Source organism: Globicephala melas, chromosome 12 (assembly GCF_963455315.2).
Source record: "Globicephala melas chromosome 12, mGloMel1.2, whole genome shotgun sequence".
NCBI classification, from domain to species: Eukaryota; Metazoa; Chordata; class Mammalia; order Artiodactyla; family Delphinidae; genus Globicephala; species Globicephala melas.
In genome coordinates, this window is record NC_083325.1 from 5,730,075 (window position 1) to 5,749,816 (window position 19,742).

Below are 19,742 nucleotides of genomic sequence, written 5' to 3' on the forward strand. Positions count from 1 at the left end.
TTAATAAAAGAATCAAGGCAGGATTTAATCTCTTTATTGTAGAAAAGTTGTTTAGTACTGTTTTCTAAGGTCTGTGTTACGTCTGACTTCCAAACACACTTAAGGAAAGAGCGGCATTGCTTCGCTCAAGCTGTATCCACGTCAGCCCTTTGCAAGACTCCTGGGGGGCATGCTGCCAGAATTTCACAACTCAGACCAAAATAAAAACAGTAATTTTGTATCACTTTGTGCTGGACCATCTAATTCAAATTTCCTGTAACCAAGCAAACTAGGAGATGAGACTTAGCATCAAGGAACCGTGCTCTTCTTACAGGAAGCCAAGTTGCAGCCGGGGGACTGGTGAGTCTGTTACGGGACCCGGGTGGCCCACGCCCAGCATGTGAGACTCTCACAGCCCTCCCGGGGCCTGGCTACCCCAGTGCACTTCCTCACCAGCCCCACGCTGCACAGGGGGCTGGTTTCATCCTTAGATTAACATCAGGGTTTTTATTTCAAGCTACTGAAGCAAACCACCAGGAAATTCTCTGAGGAGCAGAGCAGTAAGAACCAATCAGAGCTCATATGCAGGCTCTGTATTCACATAGAAACAGATTGAACCAGAGAGCACCGTGTTGTCATCAGCGTATCAGAGAGGATAGATGAGGTGAAGTATGAGCACAGGGAAGTTAGGAGAGGCAGAGGCAAAGCTGCAAGAGTTCCAGCAAGATTCGGAAATGCAGATACGACACGATCATCTCATAGTGAAGGGCGAGGCAGACCGGGTGTGAGACTCTCCTGTCTGAACACACGTTACTTCTCCCATAAGAAAATGTAGTAACTATTGTGCCCAACTTAATTCCTTAGCCATTTTCCTTCACAAAACACAGCACCTACTTCTCCTAAAACGAAGCACGGGCATTGTTTAAGTCCTAGATGGCAGGTAAAGCAGCAACGTCACCGCACCCTTGAACGTGACACCAGATCAGCGGGCTAGCACCCCTTACAGGGGCTGACTTGACCCTGGTGGCCTCCACCTCCACCGAGGAAGCGCAGCTGGAACGGGGGCCATGAATGATGGGGCTACCACACGTTCATTCCCCGTCACCCACACCAGCTGCAACATCAAGTAGGAAGGGAACTAACTTGCTCCTTGGGGGGGCCTAGGTATTTACGAGTTTATCTTCACCTTAGAGAATGAACGCGTTTCCAGGAGGAAGCACAGAGGAGCTAGCTGACTAACGCATGCAACCCAGGAGGGGGCTCGGGCAGGGTGCGGACACCCATGGCGTGACCTGGCATCTATCCAATGAGGCATGTTCCTGCCAGGCTATGGGGGGTTGACGGGGCACACCCGCGGGTGGGGCTGATGACCTTGCACTGAAGGAGCTCCAGTGATTAGGCCTAAGGTCACATTTATGTGCCAATTTGAGACAGCGTCCCTTTCATCGTCCTGTTAGCTACAGAACAGACAGCATGCATGTAAAATGAGCCTTACTCCGTTTTTGGCTTCAGGAACACGGCGATCAAGAGCTCACCCATCAATTTCATTCTAAGATCTTTGAACAAGTGTTTGCAGCTTTCGTAACCTGTGCCGGGTGAGCCCCTGGGTCATCCCTGTTAGGGAGATGGCAGGATCTAGCAGTCGCCCGCTCAGGCCAGGGGTGGCACGGGGGAAGGAGGATCCTTCGAGGAAGGAAACATTCTGAAGGAAGGGAATATATTTGAAACTCATGCCACGTGAAATAGGTGTCATTTTTACTTTATTTAAGGACAAAAGAGGGGAGAAGAGGGACAACAGTAATTTTCATAGTACACAGAAGACGAGTTAGCACTGAAAAAAGAAGGCTGTGTGTGTACTTGCCACCAGTCTGCTTTGCAGCTCTGATTAGTAAACAATGCAGCTTGTCACTTGCATTACTGTTTAGCAAATTTATAACTGGCAAAACTGGGGATTATGAATCACCGTAAGTGGACTACAACGAAGACGAAAGCCTAAATAACCCACAAAAGATCACTTAAAGGTAAACCATAAATACGTGATGCACATTAGTGTAACAAAACCATTTTTTTGTAAACATTTTCTTCAACACAACATGGGCGTGAGAAAAAGTAAAAACACTGCGCTCGATACAGAGAGACTCTGCTTTAAACACAGAAGGGTATCACTTATTAAGGCTCTGACTAAACCTAGAGCCATACTGGTATTTTGTTTGGAAGAGTTGTCATAGTTTTCCGCGTTCCACATTTAACGGTATCAGCATAATACTATCTTCTTCTGTTGATTTTGCCATCTTTGCACTTCTGTGAAGTCACTACCCTGTTAAAGGAGAAAGATCATCCCTTTCTCTAGAAGAAAGACATCGCGACAGCTCGCCATCTTTCATGGAGAAACCTAACCGGGCGCCTGCTTGAGGCTGTGGCAACACAGTCTGATCGACAAGGCGGGGAGGCCACGGAGGGAGGGGTACCACGGCCGAGGAAAGCACACCGCAGGCACCCACCCAGGGGACCAGTGGCCAGCTGACCTCGGTCAGCTGAGCCCGGCGATGGGTTCAATCACGCTCAACTCCAACACCACCAGGTGCTGCCCAACTAGGACAGGCCCACCCTGACCTGAGCTCGGAGCCCATCGCCCCTGAGGGAAATGTAGTTTTTTCAAGTTCTCAGTACTCGGCAATTCCAAGGGAACACCATTTGCATGGCCTGTGTCACAGCCCTTGACTTACAGACACTGAGCTTCAAGTCTGGATGATGCAGACCACGAGGCCTCATCCCTTTTTGTATCTTCCATGTCGGTATCAGAAGTTCAGTATTTTTTTCAAAGACACCTGCCCAACTTTTACCTTTCGCTAAAGTCATGGGAGGGGGCTACAACTGACCCCGCCACGTGGTCCTTTCTCCTCCTGGTGCACGTGTTCACTGAGGCACATTTCGTCTTGGGTCAAAAGCCAAGCCGAGGAGGGAAACGCCAGCAGTGAGGTGGCTGGGACTGAGGCCCCGTGGTGACCGAGTCTGGCCTGTCTCAGAAGTCCCTTCCGAGGGTGGGATTAACTCCCCAATCTTCTCTATGTTCAGTATGAATTAGTAGAAAACAACTATCTCTTTCTGCCTTAGACATCAGCACCACACCAAAGTCTCACACACGGACAACCTGTTTCCCCGGCCTTATCCTTCCAGTACGGAGGCGGGTTTTCTCAGTGGGTCCTGTGGTGGCGCGTGTGCGCGACCAGCTGTTGTTTCTGCGTTTGCGAGTGTATGTACTTTTCACTAGGGTTTGAAATTCACAGGAGAGCCTCTCGCAAAAATGCTGACCCAGGAGGAAGAGGATGACGAGTCAAAAAGGATGCCAAATGGGATGCGAATGCCGGGCCAAGCCTCAGCAAACAGGTGCAGGTGACTGTTGGAGGAAAACCTCCACTTACACGTCACAAAAGAAAATTCGCCACGGAGGAGGAGTGAGCCTATGAAACACCGAGCTTTTGTTTGGTGGATGCAACACTCCCATCAGAACTCAACAACAGGAAAGGTGGACGGCAGAGCCACGGTGCGGAGCGCTGCTCCTTTACCAGGCAATTAAATCCTCAGAGGAACCGAGTGACCGGAAGCCATGAAACCAATTATTACCCAAGACATTTATTACAAATGCCACGGACATATTCATAAAGTAAAACCGGTTTAAAAAGCAGAGAGAGAACGGGAGAGCAAGGGAGAGAGCGAGAGAAGCCAGGGCTTTGATATCACACCCAAAACACAGGAAGATGCTATCTTACGAATGAGCAGTATTAACTACATTCTTAAAATAGTTTTAGTGCACTGCATTTTTTAGAAAAAGGGAAATACCCCTGGCCCCAAGGAAAGGTTCCTGCAACACTGTTAACAGTTTGTGGGGCTGTCCCCATACGACCACCTGTCTGCAAACCCCGATTTGAGAACACTGAGGCCCCTGGTGCTCTGGGTGATGGCCGCCCGTCCACCACCACGGGTGAATCTGGTGGAAACAGCGCGATCTGCTCTCTCAACTGAGAAAGCAGACGCGCCCAGCGAGACAAGCCTCGTGGCTGTTTCCCATCTTCAGGGACAATTTCTCTTGTGCCTACTGAGACCTGTGACGAAGTAACAGTCAAACTTCAATTGGATAGTTTTGGTATTAAGATTAAATTAAACATTAATGTTTTCCTCCAAAAACATATAAACTAAACCACCTCTTAATGCATTAAAAACAATGAGGTAGGCGAAAAAATAAACACGTGGCTGAAAAAAATTTTTTTTCCCTCCGCAAGTGCAGACCGTGGTGAAACTGCTGTTGCACTTCTAGGTTTAAACAAAAATTAAACCTTTGACTGAGGCAGTGCTAATACTGTCACACAACAAGGTTCTGGCCAGGGTACAAATGCACACCTTTTCTTTTTTTTTTTTCTTTTTTTGAAGAATTATCTGCACATGATTTAGGCAAAACCTGGTACACAGAAAATGACTGAGTTCTTGGCCAAAAAAGAAGAATTCCCAAGAAACCAAATGCCAAATGGGTCCCTAACCCACCCACCCCACCTCCCAAGCCCCACCCACAAAAAAGTTATCCTAGTAACTGTGTCTTTCACATTTTATAAATATTAACCTCTTAAACCTGCACCTTCTTCTTTGTCCACATATGGTCACATTACAAAAAAGAAATGTCAATTAAATACATTGTTAATGTTACTATATTAAATCTGCTCTTGGCTTCAGTGACCTGCTCGTCCGAGCACACTTTACACCCGCTGTGCCCACTTCTAACCACCCGCCGGCGTGTCTGTTCTCCACCTGCAGACACCCCGGGACAGAGTCACAGACGAGGAATTCTGGAGCTGGAGGGAAGGCGTTTGCGTTCTGCCTGATGCTTGATTCCAACACCGATAGCACCTGATGGTAGAGTCTCAACAGCACCAGCTGCGTTGCAGCCTTGATTTATTTCGAACAGGACAAGAAGAGAGTGGGGATGAACTGGTAAGAGCGGGCGGGAGAGGAGAGGAGACCCCCGCCCACGCGGCCTGGGCGGCTCCGAGCTCCAGTTGCCAGGAATTCCAGGTTCTCATCTCGATGACTCCGGGGCCGGCATCCCCGCCCGCCACTCCTACCAGCTCAGAAGAGAGGTCCTGCCCAGCGTCATGAAGTACACCTGGCTGCTGCCCCCGGACCGAACCGAGGCAAAGAACACCTGTAGGAGGGGAGGAGAGGGGAGGAGAGGAGAGGAGAGGGGAGGAGAGGGGTCAGCAGGACCCTGGTCCCACAACCCCAGGGGCCCCTCCCAAAGGAAATCTGGGGTGACGTCCATTCGTCTGTGAAGGAGCCAGTTTTCATCTTGACCAGGAAGGCTCCTTAGCCAACGGATGACTCCTCATACGTCGTGCCCTACTGTGAGAACGCAGAGGAACAAAGGCGGCGTTCCCGAAACGGGATCGTCTGTGTTCACCTCCACGGCTAATACCTTCTGAAAGATGAATGGGATTTTGGCAAACTCAGTGCGCAGAGGGGAGGCTCCTCCGCTACCTCGTTTCTCTCTTTTAGAAAATGAAGCTGAGATGTATTAGTTACTTCATATGACTCTATAGTCAAAGTAATATAATTTAGTTTTGTGCCTTTTATTAATAAACCCCGATGGATGTGACATCATGAATGATAAAAATATTTAAATGCCTGAAGTTCAAGGAATATCATGGGTATGGCTCTACTGAACACACTCAGGAAAGTGTGAGCCAAAAAGCTGGCAGAATCTGGCTTAGGTCTGAGGTTGTATGGATTTTCAAGGTAAAAGATCTAGGAGGTATTACGTAGGAAAACAAAGGCCAAGTGCACCAGCAAATGGGCTAGAGGACGGCAGGAGGAAGTGGGCTGATGGTGATGCAGCTCTTGAGTAGGAGAGCACGTGGCCGGGCAGGAGGCCCAGCTGACAAGGAGAAGTGACAGCTCTCTTCGTCTGAGAGGTCAAGCTGAGGTCTGCTTGCTAGGAGGTTTAATATGTTTTAACGTGAAGCAAAAGGGGGAAATGTTTCTAAGGCTGCAGTGGGCGGCCCCAGGTGGTCAGACATATTTTTATCCAAGTGACAGAAGACAGAGAAATTTGGGCTTAGAAAAGGCCCGAGGGGTCAACACCCTTGGCCAGCGTCTGTTCCACTCCAAGGCTGATTTGGGGAGGGAGGGAGTCAATCCCAGAGAAGACAAGGATGCAGCCAGTTTCAAAAAGCAAAGGTTTTAACTGGGGCTTTGATGCCCCGGGGTCTCACCTGCAGGAAGTACGCCTACTTCTGCATAAAATGATCTCACCTCTTAGGCATTTATGCCACACAAACGATGAACTTATTTCACTACTCAAAAGGTAGACCAACAAGTGGTGTATTTCTGGTACGTATCAGGGGAGAGGAAGTTTTACCCTGTTACTTAAATTTTCACGAGGGTTCCTTCTAAACACAAAAGAATTCCATCCATCTAAACTGGTAGCTTTAACCTCCTCTATCCCTAAACCAAACGTAGCCTAGGCAGGCCACCTGATGGGAATAAGAACCCCGAAAGACAAAAAACAAAAACCCAACATAGGATGATTTCTGCAGCGATAAACATCTCCACCCCCTCAACAAAAACAAAATAAAATATATCATGACCTCCATAAACAGACCTAAAAAGTCACTGCTGAAAAGTTCCTTGATAAATTTATTTCAGAATCCATCAAAATCCCAAGGAAAGGCTTCACCAAACTTCGTGGAAAATAAACCATTGCTAAAAGATAGTAGCAAACTAAAAAGAATCTCTAAGGAAGCCGTTACCTTGTCGTTGCGTTCACATAAGAATTTCAGTCTTTGAGCCCTTTTGTGCATAAACACACCATCCAAGTGGCCCGTCTCCACAGACCGGATCTCTATGGCCTTTTCTCCCCAGCCCATCGTCTGATTGGATCGAATATACGCTTTTTGAGAGGAGAAAACACATATTGTTAAAGGTAAGACAGCCGTGGAAAGAAACTGCTCAGGTCTCTCTCTCTCTCTCTCACACACACACACACACACACACACACACACACACACACTCTCTCTCACACACACACACACACCCCCCACCGCTCTAAACAGCTAATATTTGGGGGTTTTGTTTGCAAGGAACTCTGCATGTGCACCCTCGTGGTCCATCCCGGGAGGCCGTATTTTGAATCAACAGTTGAGGCAGTTCACGCCGGAGCATCACCCGCCCCCCCACCCCCACCCCATAGCTTAGCTCGTATTTTCATCACACTAGTTACCAGGGAGGCAGCGAGAAGGAAAGCCAAGCGGACAGAACCAGTGACGTAACTGCAATTAAACCAAAACAGTTTGGGGATATAAACTTGGCGCCATGAGGGTTCCAGAGGTCAGCCTTCGCTGCTGAACGCACAGGGACGGTCAGGAGGCTGAGTGTCGACTGCGGCTGGGCCACGGAATGGCAAGAGTGATCACTTACCCTTCTGTCTCCCCTCACTTCCCACACATCAGTCAACAACTACACCTGCCCTACTTCCCCTGGCTGTCTTAAAGATTAAATGAAGGACTGTGAACGACAGAGTTTTAAAAAATAATTACTTGGATTTTGTCCTAACATAAGACTATTACGTGTGTCATGGTCTACAGTCTAACTTTCCACCATCTACTGCCAGCCACTCTGTTAAGTGGCCAGAGGGTCTGAAGAACACGTAAAATCAGTACACAAACTACACGCCTCTTTAGGAAGGGCCTCTTCCCGTCAGGGACGCGCACCTACAGACGTTGGCATCTCTCCCCACTGCAGAACCACATCCTTGGTAATCCTTCCATAGGTGTTCACATAGACCCCTTCGTCTTCATAGCACACCAGAAGCTCCATTCCATCCGTGTTGGGGAGGATGATGATTGCGTGGGGTTTGATGCTGCACTGGATCTAGAGAAGAGGAACAAAGCACAGGCACGCATGTTTGTGGCGCCTTCTATCCCTGCAAAAGGGCTCAATAAGAATGTCTTGGGGAATGCGCTGGTTCAGATTCCTGGTGATAAACACAACACTGGATAACACTGTGCAAAACCCATGTGATATATATATATATATATCTGAAAGTCCACCTTTGATAGGTCCTATAATCTACTAGTTCACGTTTTCGGAGCCCCTGGAACACATTTGGATTGGGGGCTCCACTTAATCAATTATGTTCCTCTAACCAGTCCCGACCCACGGAGCTTCTGACCTGACAGCAGCTGCCCAACCCTCCCGTGTTAGTGAAAGCAGGGCGAGGAGGTCTTCAGGAGCGCTTCAGAGCCAGGAGAGGGGGTCTCCACTTGGCTCAGAGCAGAGCGCTACTGAACAGGGGCGCCATTTAAATACTCACCCCCACAGCACAGGGAAAGCAAGGGATCCCTGCTTGTGTTAGTTCCCTAAGCAGAGTAAAGAAAAAAGTCAAAGTAAAATGAAGCCTGTCAACCAACCATAGAGTGTGGGTTCTTTCTTACGTGTGTTGGTAGATAAATGTCATAGACTGATCCTGAATCCACGTCAACAGCATGGAATCCAGCACAGGATCCATAGATCACTTTCAACCTCTGGCCTTCCTCAACAGTGAGATCCACCAGTAATGGCTTATGCACCAAATCTCCAAACGACTACAAAGAAGCAACAGAGACAGCAGCCGTGAGACGAAGCAGAGCTTATTTCTGATGGTTCAAACTGGAGAAGCTAGACCCAGGCACGCCGTTACTCAATTACTGAACCACCCTGGCAAAAACCGTAAGCAAAACTACTCTGTACAGTAAGTCTTGAAGTTATTTTGCTCTTATCTGTCAGTCAGCACCAGCTGCTCCAACGCAGACAGTGGAGAGAGAGCTGCCACACGATACACGTAAGGAGAATTTTATCAGTGTGATCATCACAGTCTCTGCTGAGCTACTCAAACCTCCACTTTAGTTTTCCAGCTAGAGTGATAAAGTTAACGAGAGGCTACCATGTGCCGTAACAGCCTGGGTGGCCTCAGTTTTTCATTAACGTCAACACGTATAGCTCATAAGGCAGATGTGAATAAGGTATTTATTTATAAAAGCAACTAGTACAGTTCCTGGTACCTGGTACATGAAGGTAATTAAGACCAGATCTCAGAAGAGAATTGTAACTACACAATCAACAGCTTTTAGTCAATAATATGTGGCTTTATTTATTTTTTAAAGCAAATATGATAACCCCATTTATACTGCTTTTCTGGGGAATCAAGGAACAAGCAATCTAAGTATGTCCATCTTCCAAATAATGGAAGCCGACCCTTAATAAAATATGTCAAAACTATTTAAAAACATAAGTAAATAGAATCTTTTTGGATACAAAATTCTTAACTTTTTCCCCTGCCCTAAAACAGCCCCGGGGGACAATGCTTAAGGTTTTTTGTCTAATATCAGAAACGATGTTATTAAGTGATTCATAATATCTAATGTTACAGTAATATCATTTTCAATTAAGAATTTCATAAATTTGTATCTAGTGCAAACTCTAGAAGTATAAAAAAGAAATATTAAAAATATCCACAAAAATAACTGCTAATATTTTTCTATAGTATCTTTCTTTGAACAAAAATGGTATACTATACATATTTTAATACTTGTTCTATTTAATGTGTAATAATGCATTCCTTGTGTCATCAAGAGTTTCTGCAACTTCATTTTTAATTAGTCCTCTACTGAATAGATATACCTTAAAGCTGCCTATTGCTGGATACCTGTCAAAAACATAAACATCTACATCTTTATACACGCCCATGACTTTAGGTGCAAAGTCAAGGTCTGCTTTTTAAATGGAGGTGGTGTCAGTCTGTCCTTTCAATCCACGTGTCTGCCCAACATTCCGCTCCTCTCTCACATTCGGAGGACTTAGAAAGCCGACAGTTCGGCTTGTTCCATTAGAAATGGCCTCTCGCGTGATAAAGTTATACCAATATCAGCACATGCTTTTAAACGATCAGTTGTGACCATTCGGGGTTGTCAGACGTATTCCCTGGCTCTCGGCCACAGCGTGCACGGCTGATGCTACTTTTAAGTGCACTTGATGTTGTTACCTTAAAGGCCATGAATTTGTGATATGGCTTGGGTGCCCACGCATACACTTCCACAGAACTCTTCAAAGCAATGACCAGAAACTTGATTCTTTCATATTTTACTGCAACAACAAATAAGAGGAGCACAGGTCAGTATCAACGTGGACTCCAAATTCTTTCAGCTGTCCTCTGCAAACTCTCTAAATATGCCTTCTACTGAGCCACCAAACCAACAAGAGAAAAATGCTGAGAGGTCAAGCCTCGTGGTTCACTTTTCCGATTCTTTAATGTACAATTCAGGCTGTTCCCATCCTCCTCCGTGTTGCGTTGGACTCAACTCCATACCCTGGTTGCCATCGATGAGCACTTTCGCTGATGTCCCTAACCTTCTTAGGCTGTAAGTACTTAATAATCAAGGACAATGTCAGCCTTTCCACCCTACCACCCTGAGGGCTCAGTACTAGTTCAAAAGGATAATGATGTGATTTATCAGACAAGAGGGTCCCGAATCCCAGCAAGAGGTCAAATCTTCCACGTGGCCTTTCCTGACTCCTGTGGGGGGGTTACAGATGGAGGAACACAGAAGGCTACGACAAAATACTCATCAACTGAGTTTGAATTCTATCTATTTCTGTGTACAAGATCAAGTATCATTTCAAACCACTTCCTGAGCTATAGAGACAGTAGTAATTGCTAGGAGTTTAGCTAAAGTTGTGTACTAAAAGTAAAGAAAATCTCTCTTTAACTTTATATATATATATGTGTGTATATATATATATATATATAAATATACATAGGCCTCGTTTACGCAGCTGTTTCAGTCCTCTTCACAGCCAGCAACTCCGCTTAGAGCAGATACCCGGAGGGGCCCTGGCCACACCTGACTTACTGGCTGGTGCAGACTACCGGTGTTTTCATGGGCTCTCTAAACCGCAGCACTCCGCCTTTGAACATGAGACTTGATAACTCTCCTTGTTATTTCATGTATTGTCACTATTCAAGTGAATCACATGACTATTAAGATACAAAGGATTATAAGAGGCACTGAAAGCAGTGCTGATGGGATAGAATTTTCTGTGATGGAAAGGGTTTATGTCCACCCTGCTGATATGACAGCCACTAGTTACATGGTGCTATTGAGCACCTGGAATGTACTCATGTCACTGAAGAAAGAAACTGTAACGTTTATTTCATGATAATTAGTTTACATATAAATTTAAATACCCACCCCCCCACCCTGCCTTCTGAGCCCGGCTCAGGTTAACACATCTGCCTCTCACTCTCCTGTAGGGTCATCTATTCAGAGCCATTTCATTACATTTAGCCTTAGACGATTTCAGTTACTTATCAACAAATAAAAACAGTACACAGGGGCTTCCCTGGTGGCGCAGTGGTTGAGAGTCCGCCTGCCGATGCAGGGGACGCGGGTTCGTGCCCCGGTCCGGGAAGATCCCACGTGCCGCGGAGCGGCTGGGCCCGTGAGCTATGGCCGCTAAGCCTGCGCGTCCGGAGCCTGTGCTCCGCAACGGGAGAGGCCACGACAGTGAGAGGCCCACGTACCGCAAAAACAATCAAACAAACAAAAAACAGTACACAAAAACACAACACAGAAAATTCTAATCCCGAAATCTACACCGAGGTGATAGAGCCCTGCAGGATCACTCAGAATCAGTCCACTATCGGGGTGGCAGCCGCACTCATTAGTAACCAATGAGCTGAGGGCCGTGGACAGGTTACATAAACAAGACGACAACGCCAAGGATGTAATATCCCTGGGAGCAGAGGCACTGACTACAGTATGCAGTTTCATAAACACAGAGGAAAAGAAAACACACAAGCAGAAATCAACATTCAATACACCCCTTACGTTACTCAGTCTTAAGTATACAGTCTCTGTATACTTAAGACTTATACCATTTGCTAACCTTCTCAACCTCCCATTTCAAATTCAATTAGAACACATCATCTTGCCCATAAAACTGTAACTGGGCTAAGCTCCATTATTTCCCCTTTATTTCCAACACTAGTACCTATATTTTGATTTTCTTCCCCAACACGAAAAAACTTATTTTGGTTTTGTTCTTGTGAGATCTTATTTCATGAGAAGCACGGCAGGCATGTTGAGGAGAAAAGAACAAAACGGTTGCCATGAAACACTGACTGGCCAGCAAGACTCACTTCTTAGTGATGAGCGGAGTAGCTCTGCACAGCGCATTTAATTCAAACCAACAGGCCACAGCTACTTGGGCAAACTCTCAAACGTTCAGTCAGTGACTGCCAAGGACCCAGAGTCCTCCAAGTGAGGACAAGCCTACAGCGCAAAGGAGGAGTCCAAACGTCTCTCCTCTGGCAACGCTCCCTTCTTCTCTGCAAGATGTGAGCCACATCTTACAGAGTGTGGATTGTCCAAGGAAAGGGTGAGAAGAGGCTCACGACGGACGGCAGGGACAGCGGAGTTAAGATTAACTGAAGGCCTGCAGGTCTCAGGATTAGAAGGTGCCTCAGAAACGCCCTGATACAGAAATGAGTTACAAGTCTCAGAGACAAGTTCATTACTGAAGGCTTCAAAAACACATGGATTTTAAATGGAACATTAATTAAACCTTGGCAAAACAAAACCCTTACGCCCGCCGTGGGACTTACCGACTTTATAGTGGACGCATCCTTCCAAATCTCCCACGGTCGTCCAACCCTGCTTCTTCTCAACTTCCGGATCGTTGTGAAGTATTTTATTTCTTAACCAGGACAAATAGTAGACACGTAACTTATCCTTTTTGCCTAGCAAAACAAATATAAGTACTTTACATGCATATTCAAAAGTAGATATCCTCATTAACAACAATAGTAACCGAAAGAAACTGCAATAAACAATAAATATCATCCCCTAGGAAACCTTTTTGTATCAGTTTCACTAGCAACTCAATTCAAGCTATTATGTCATCTGATTCTCAAAACCCTCTAGTGTAACTATTATTTCCCATTTGAGAGCACCAAAGGGTTTCACAGATCACCCAACTTGGGGACTTGAACCCAGCCATAAACTGGAGATGGGCACAACTTACTGAGCTAACAGAAGACTCACACCCAGAACACGTGAAGAACTCCTATAAATCAATTAGAAGAGAGATAACCTAGCAGAAATATTGAGCAAGCGCCTAGGACAGACAAAAGATGTTACCGCATAGATTCATGAAAAGGTACTTGCTCTCAACAGTCTGAAAAGGATACAGGCTGCGTAAGCCCACCACCTATGACATTCTGGAAAAGGCAATATCGAGACAGTAAAAAAAGACCAGCGGTTGCCAGGGGCTTTGAGGGAGGGAGGAGTAGGTGGAGAACCAGAGGGTTTTTAGGGCAGTGGAACTAGTCTGTATGAAGCTGCAACGGTGGGTAAAATTATGCGTGGGTCGAACCCAGAGCACACACACACACAGAGAACGCTAACGCAAACCGTGGACTTCAGCTAACCTGTTAGCTAAAGTATTAATATTGGTTCATCCGCTCTAACAAATGTACCACATTAATGCGAGAGAATAGGGGAAACTGGAGAGGGCCAATATGGGGACCGTCTACACTTTCTGTTCAATTTCTGTGTAAACGTAAAACTGCTCTAGGAAAAGAGCCAGACACAAAAGAGTATCTAGCGTGTTCTAAGGTGTTCAAAGTCAGGACAGGGCTTCCCTCTGGGGAGGAGGGGCAGTGCAGGGGAGCCACCGGGGGGCTGGGATGGCTCCCCTCGTGCCCAGGGTGGGGGGCTACGTGCATGGGTTCTAACTGTGACTCTTCACGGAGCTGTACACCATTTATACGTCTGTGCACTTTCTGTGTCATGTCTTATACTTCAACACAACCTTATTAAGTTTTGAAGGATTTTTGAAAGTGGGAAAATACTCAATGTATTAAGTGAAACAAAGATGACATCGTTTTATGTACAGTGTTTTATTCCCACACTATGAGATATATTTACAGAAACGAGGAGGGGGAAATACAATAAAATGTTAACAAGAGGTATCTCTGAGATGGGGGTTACATTTTATTTTATTCTTCCTAAGTTTTTTTCTGTTTTCGAAGTTGCCTACAACTGACATGTATTAATTACTTTTATGATTTTGAAAACCACTGAAAGCTACAAAGAGGAAAGAAAAGAATACAGAAAAGTAGGCCAAAAAAATGGTATCAGTTGATTACTGATCCCCATGAATCCTCTTGCTCACTGGATCACAAAATGAAGTTTAAGCCATTTTTTAGCGGATTTATTTTTCCTTCCTACGATTCTAAAACTTATCTTCCATCACTTTTTAAAGCTCAAGTTTTAAACGGCTGTTTTCTCATTTAAGTAAGAGACGGATGGTGAAATTTCTGCATTTCAATGAACATCTTAAACCAAAAGCCCATTTGAAAACTAAAATAAGTGCCAGAAATTTGTTACGTATAAATAAATGTAACAAGTTTGAGTGAGCAGGTAATTAAATCAAAATCACTGCTGTTATCAGAGGACAGGTCTTACACTCCTACATACTCTTTGACCCCAGCAAACCCACAAATTATTAGGAGATTATGATCTAGGCAACATGGATTCATATGCCTGATGGTTAAGTGAGCTGCAAAGATACTTGTGAAAAATGTTTACATGAGAGGGAAAAAAAGGAATAAATGGAAAGACTAACAACAGAAAATAGTAAACAAACTATCGTACGTCTATGCAAAGAAACATCCTGTAGCCGTGCAGAATGGGTACCATGAAGGAACATTCAGGGACAGGAGAGGGTAGCCCACAAGGTTTGCACAAACAAGAAAGGACGGAATACACTTAAACTTCAGGGCAGTGGCTACCAAGGGCAAGTAGACGCCAAAGGTATGCAGAGCAGTGTATTCTAACATCTGTTAAAAACTACCTTGTCAGTACATGAGTGTCGTATTATTCTCTCAGTGTTTGAAATGTCGCATAACTATTTTTATGGAGATTTTCCCCCCCAAGTGTGTATTCTGAGTGCGTGTATGCTTAAAAGACTGGAAATTAAAAACTGAAGTTAACAGATGTTATCTTCGGATAATTTTACTATTTATTTCTCCCATTTGCTTTTCTGCAGTAGTTTCTTACTTTCTACAATGAACACATATAATTTATACTAAGAAAAATGCTCTTTCTAAAAAGACACTTATAGTAAGTGTTGACTGACATTAAAAAAAACCCACGGTACTTTTACCATCAATGGCAAAGAACGGTTCCTTGTGCGTGAGAGAGCCCTGTGGAAGGGAGTGGACATAAACGCACACTCTGAACGGGACAGGCCGCAGAGGGCGGCGGCAGGGTGGCGGGCAGTGTGAAGTAGGAAGTGCAGGTTCCTGTGCTCCCCGGGACCTCTCAGCAGAGCCCCAGGCAAATGTGTACACGTGGGCCCCCTCTGAATACATTTTCCTACCACGTTACTGCAAAATCATGCTACAGTTCTAGGTCATTTAGCTATTACTTCAGAAAAGGAGCTCACTCGAGTTCTGTGCCAGCGCGTGCCACGTTTTTAAACAGTGCTGGGGGCCTGCCTTCCCCGAACACACGCTTACCAGAGATTGTCACCAAGACATTCAAGCCTTCCAGGACGTCCATCTGTTGAAATCGTCTTCTGTTGATCAGAGGATACACCTTCCCTTGGCCACTTCTGTCCAGCAGCATCAGGCCACTCTCTGTACCCACCAACAAGTTCACTCCTATTTCAAGGACACAGAGAGCCCACAATTTTACACTGTGCTTGACAAACAACCTCGTATGGAGCGGACAGCAAAGCTTATCTGGAAGAGTGGTTTTCTTAAGCCACCCACAAACAAGAGAGCTTGAAGTACCCAAACTGCAACAAATCACCACAGAAGAGAGAGGATGAAATACTCACTTACATGTAAAAAAGGATCTATGGGGGGGGGGGGGACCACGAGCCCGCCTCACCCCCCTGATTACCTTCACCACCCTCCAGTTTCCGGTTCTTCCTCAGTTGCCCCAGGACGTCCCAGCCCACCGTCCTGGGTACCACAGACTCTCCATCTCATCCGTCACATCAGACACCCGAACAAACCTTCATCTGATGTCACGATCCCCGCCTGCTTCCTTCACCTGTCTTTTCACGGGAAAACTTCTAGAACGAGCCATACACAGCCCCCTTAGTCCTTAACGGTTTGTGACTGCTCCGGCATCTATCACTCAGTTTAAGGTTTTCTTAAAGACCACCCTCCATCATCCTTAAGAAAGGAACAGCTGCATTCGGTCCTCGCTCCCGCGGTTTCTCACCAGCAGTGCACGTGCGCAGGCTGGGGGCGGGGCGTGCCTCCGGGCCGCGGGCCCATCCCGGCTCCACCCTCGTGCCGTCTCCCCCTGGTCTCCACGCACCTTCTCTGCTTCCTAAGCGCGGGCGTCTCCCTTGCTGTCTGTCTGTCTGCTGGAGCAGGACCTCAGAACCAGAAACTCCTGGCTCCACCCCCAACTGCCGGCTGGTCCATCCACTTCCAGTCCTACCGAGACCAGCCTCTCGAGCCCTGACGTTTCTATCAGCAGCAGCGCCAGCACGGCTGCTCCACGAAACTAGCCAAGCTGACCCCGCCCGAGAAGACCCCCCTCACGTTCCTGTTCCTCTGCTCTCCCCGCTTCAGGCTCCGGCCGCCTCACACCGACCGCAGACGGGTAGAGGCCTGAGGTGAGGCTGCTGCGACCCCCTCCCTCCCTCTACTTTCTCGCGACTGTACCGCAAACAGCCCTAACCTTCCTGCAACACTCCTCGGGCCATACTGGGCCCTCAGAAACGGCTCCCTCTCTCTCTGAGAGGGTGCAGAAGCACCCATCCAGCATTCAGAACTCTCTGCCCCTCAAGCCGACTTTGTCACTCACTTACTTTCCCAATTACACTGATTTCCTTGGTCTGTAACCTCGGTTGCCTAAACTAACTTGGTAACTGGTAGCACAGAGCACCTTGCACTCCTAGGGGACTGGGCACTTCTATGTTTGCACTGGTCCCTGACTGGATAATGAACTCGCAGAGTGAAGGAACGCAGTATGTGAGCTTTAACAAAGCAATCGCTCCGTCGGTATTTTCAGGCAGATGGAAGGACAGGGGAGAACAGCATTTACTTCTTGAACCACGTCATCCATATTTATTCAGACACACACACACACACACACTTTTCCAGAAAACTTCAAAAGAACAATTGTGAAGGCAACAGGAAAACACCCTCCCCGCCCCCCCTCAGCTCCATGCCTATTTGGTATTGAGTGGGGGAACCCTAGCACCAGGAGGACAGCATCTACCCAAGAACACCTTGTGGGGAAACCAGAAACACCTTTTGGGTCCTGGGGGACAGCGGGGAACCTGGCATTTACACATGTACTCACACCACCGCTACTTCAGCAACTAACAGAGAGCCAGGCATGCGTGGATGAGGTTACCAAGACGCTGGAGCGCTGTACACTGCAAGCTAAGCTGCTGTCCAACTTTAGCCGACAGCCAAGGAGTTCACTCTGAAGGTCCCAGTTCATATGATATTTCAGCATTTTCCTGGTCGACCTTCCGTATTGAGAAGCTAAAAACAATCTACGTCAACTACCCAAATGTGTAATAACTACACCAAATACGACGAGCATTGTGAAATCTATTATTTGTGGTTTCCAAAAACAAACACCATTCAAACCTCCATCAAGTTTACAGCAAGAAAGATTCAAACGAGCTGAAAAAAGTCTTCATATACACAAAAATTGTAGCTATTTTAGGACTTACCATATTTTCCAATTCTCCAAGAACTGTGTCATTTTGTAAAATACTGAGCGCTAGCAGTCAAAAGAATACAGACAGTCACTGGAAAATAGCAACCTTGGAAATTATGGGCCTATGAAAAAGAACTGTGGCCTGCTGCACCGACTGTTTTTATAAATGTACTTTTTTTAACCTTACAATTGTTAGTTATCATTAAACTTTATAATGCTAATTCTTCAAAGGTAAGCAGGGCTAGGAATTGCAATTGTATCTGCAGGAATCTGGTGCAGGGTGATGGAAGAAATGGCTAAGAGCTCTATAACATGTGATTTAAAATCTCCTTTCAATTCTACGATGAATTACACTGTAGTCAAAGCAGCAAAGTAAGTGCACACAATTCTTCATGATCATAAGAATGGAAACTACTATCACATCCAAAAGATGTGTTAAAATAATTCTGGCTGTAAATAAGGAGAAATTGCCTTACTAAAAAATTAAATAAATATGCAGTAATTTACAAAACAAAAGTCAGTTCAGTAAGATGAAGGATGCTCCCTGCAAGCGTTTTCTAGGAAGGTACACAAAAAACTAACCTAACGTGGGTCAGCAAAACACAAATGCGTCAATTTCACCATTTCAAGAGCACTGCAGCCTCGTCTGGACCTCCTCCTCTTGTCAGGCTACAACTCTCATAGCACATGCTTTAACTTTTCTGGGTCTATGTCTTTGAGAGACTTAATTTTAACTTCACTTAAAAGGTAACTCATGACAGCTATCCCAAGCAGTTTAAGGAAATCCACCAGTGATGTGACCCAGACACGGGGCAACTCAAACACACTCGGATATAGAAGTCACCACCCTCTCTCTTAACATGATGAAACAGAGAGTTCTACTGCATTTTAAAAGACACAGGCTTGAGAGAGTCACCTATTTTTCTCAGAGGTAGTGAAGAAGTTAATTAGGAAAAAGAAGGATTTTAGTTTTTAAAAAAAAATCAGATAATGGCACACAGAACGGGGCCCAGCACTTCGCAGGACATTAGAGGACTATAAATTAGGTGTGACACAGCTACCAAGGGCAAACATCCTAGGCACAAATTACTTCGCCAATTTGGAAAGAACTAACATATTTAACATTACTTCTACGCTGAACATAATGTCATCATTTTGATGATATAAACACCCCCCAAAAGGCCTTTAATATGAAGAAAACCGTGCCTGCAATGGGTAGAGATGGCTCTTCCGAAGCTCTCGGGGGAGCGGGGGTAGGGGCTCACGGAAGGGGCAAGGGAAGCCAGGACAGACCAAGGCCCAGAGGGTGGAAGAGGAGGACAGTCTATCAAGTTACGGGCACTTCCGGAACACCAGGAGGGAGGACCATCTCGACGTTCAGCAGGGGAACCCTGAGGCCCTTGTGGCTGCTTCCATCGCCCTGGGCCAGGCGAAGGGCTGGGAGTGAGAAGAGCTGATGGGGTCACAGGGGAAAGGCAGAGCCGTCATGGACACGCCAGGAGAGCCCGTGAGAGGATGTGTTGTGTCCTCATGCGTTTACACGGCAATGTCCAAGGAGCAGGAAACTTTTCTGAATACAGTGGCAGGGCTCCTCCCTGTTTCAAACAGCCCATGGCAGGATTCCGGGAGTGTTAACAGGTGTGGCACTGGAAGGCACGGTCAACGCAAGAGCAGGCACACCTGCGGGGCTGGGGGAGGCGGCGGACGGGGGTGACAGCCAGGAGGCGGCAGAGCCGTGCGCGCCGCAAACTCGGAGAACCCCTCTCACGGTGTCCACACAAGCCTGCGCGGTGAGGCGGCTCACGGCCCCCTCCCGCAAACTCTCGGCCCAGGCAGACTGCTTCTAAGAGCTCCACTCAGATGTGAGGCCCAAGTCACAAAGAGCAAGGGAAAAATGATAAACTGAAACATTTAAAGAAAAGCAAATTCGACAAATTTCTTCATTCTCCCTGTAAATATGGGCCAAATCAAATGTCT

At 46.3% G+C, this 19,742-nt stretch overlaps 1 protein-coding gene across 50 annotated transcripts in view; it reads right to left on the minus strand.

The window, feature by feature from the left end:
• Positions 1-1,722: 1,722 nt before the first annotated feature.
• The window catches only part of MAP4K4 (mitogen-activated protein kinase kinase kinase kinase 4), a 173,308-nt gene continuing 155,288 nt past the window's right edge, over positions 1,723-19,742 (minus strand). For 28 of the 50 annotated variants that reach the window (XM_060309676.1, XM_060309692.1, XM_060309691.1 and 25 more), the window contains 7 exons: positions 15,587-15,730; positions 12,668-12,802; positions 10,046-10,146; positions 8,460-8,609; positions 7,737-7,896; positions 6,777-6,916; positions 1,723-5,173 (listed from right to left, as the gene is read on the minus strand). In XM_060309676.1, the coding sequence (XP_060165659.1) occupies positions 5,090-5,173; positions 6,777-6,916; positions 7,737-7,896; positions 8,460-8,609; positions 10,046-10,146; positions 12,668-12,802; positions 15,587-15,730 (914 nt within the window). In that variant the 3' untranslated portion in view covers positions 1,723-5,089. Of the gene's footprint in view, positions 5,174-6,776; positions 6,917-7,736; positions 7,897-8,435; positions 8,610-10,045; positions 10,147-12,667; positions 12,803-15,586; positions 15,731-19,742 lie in introns of all 50 variants that reach the window. The other 22 variants (XM_060309675.1, XM_060309696.1, XM_060309674.1 and 19 more) reach the window with 1 other exon arrangement.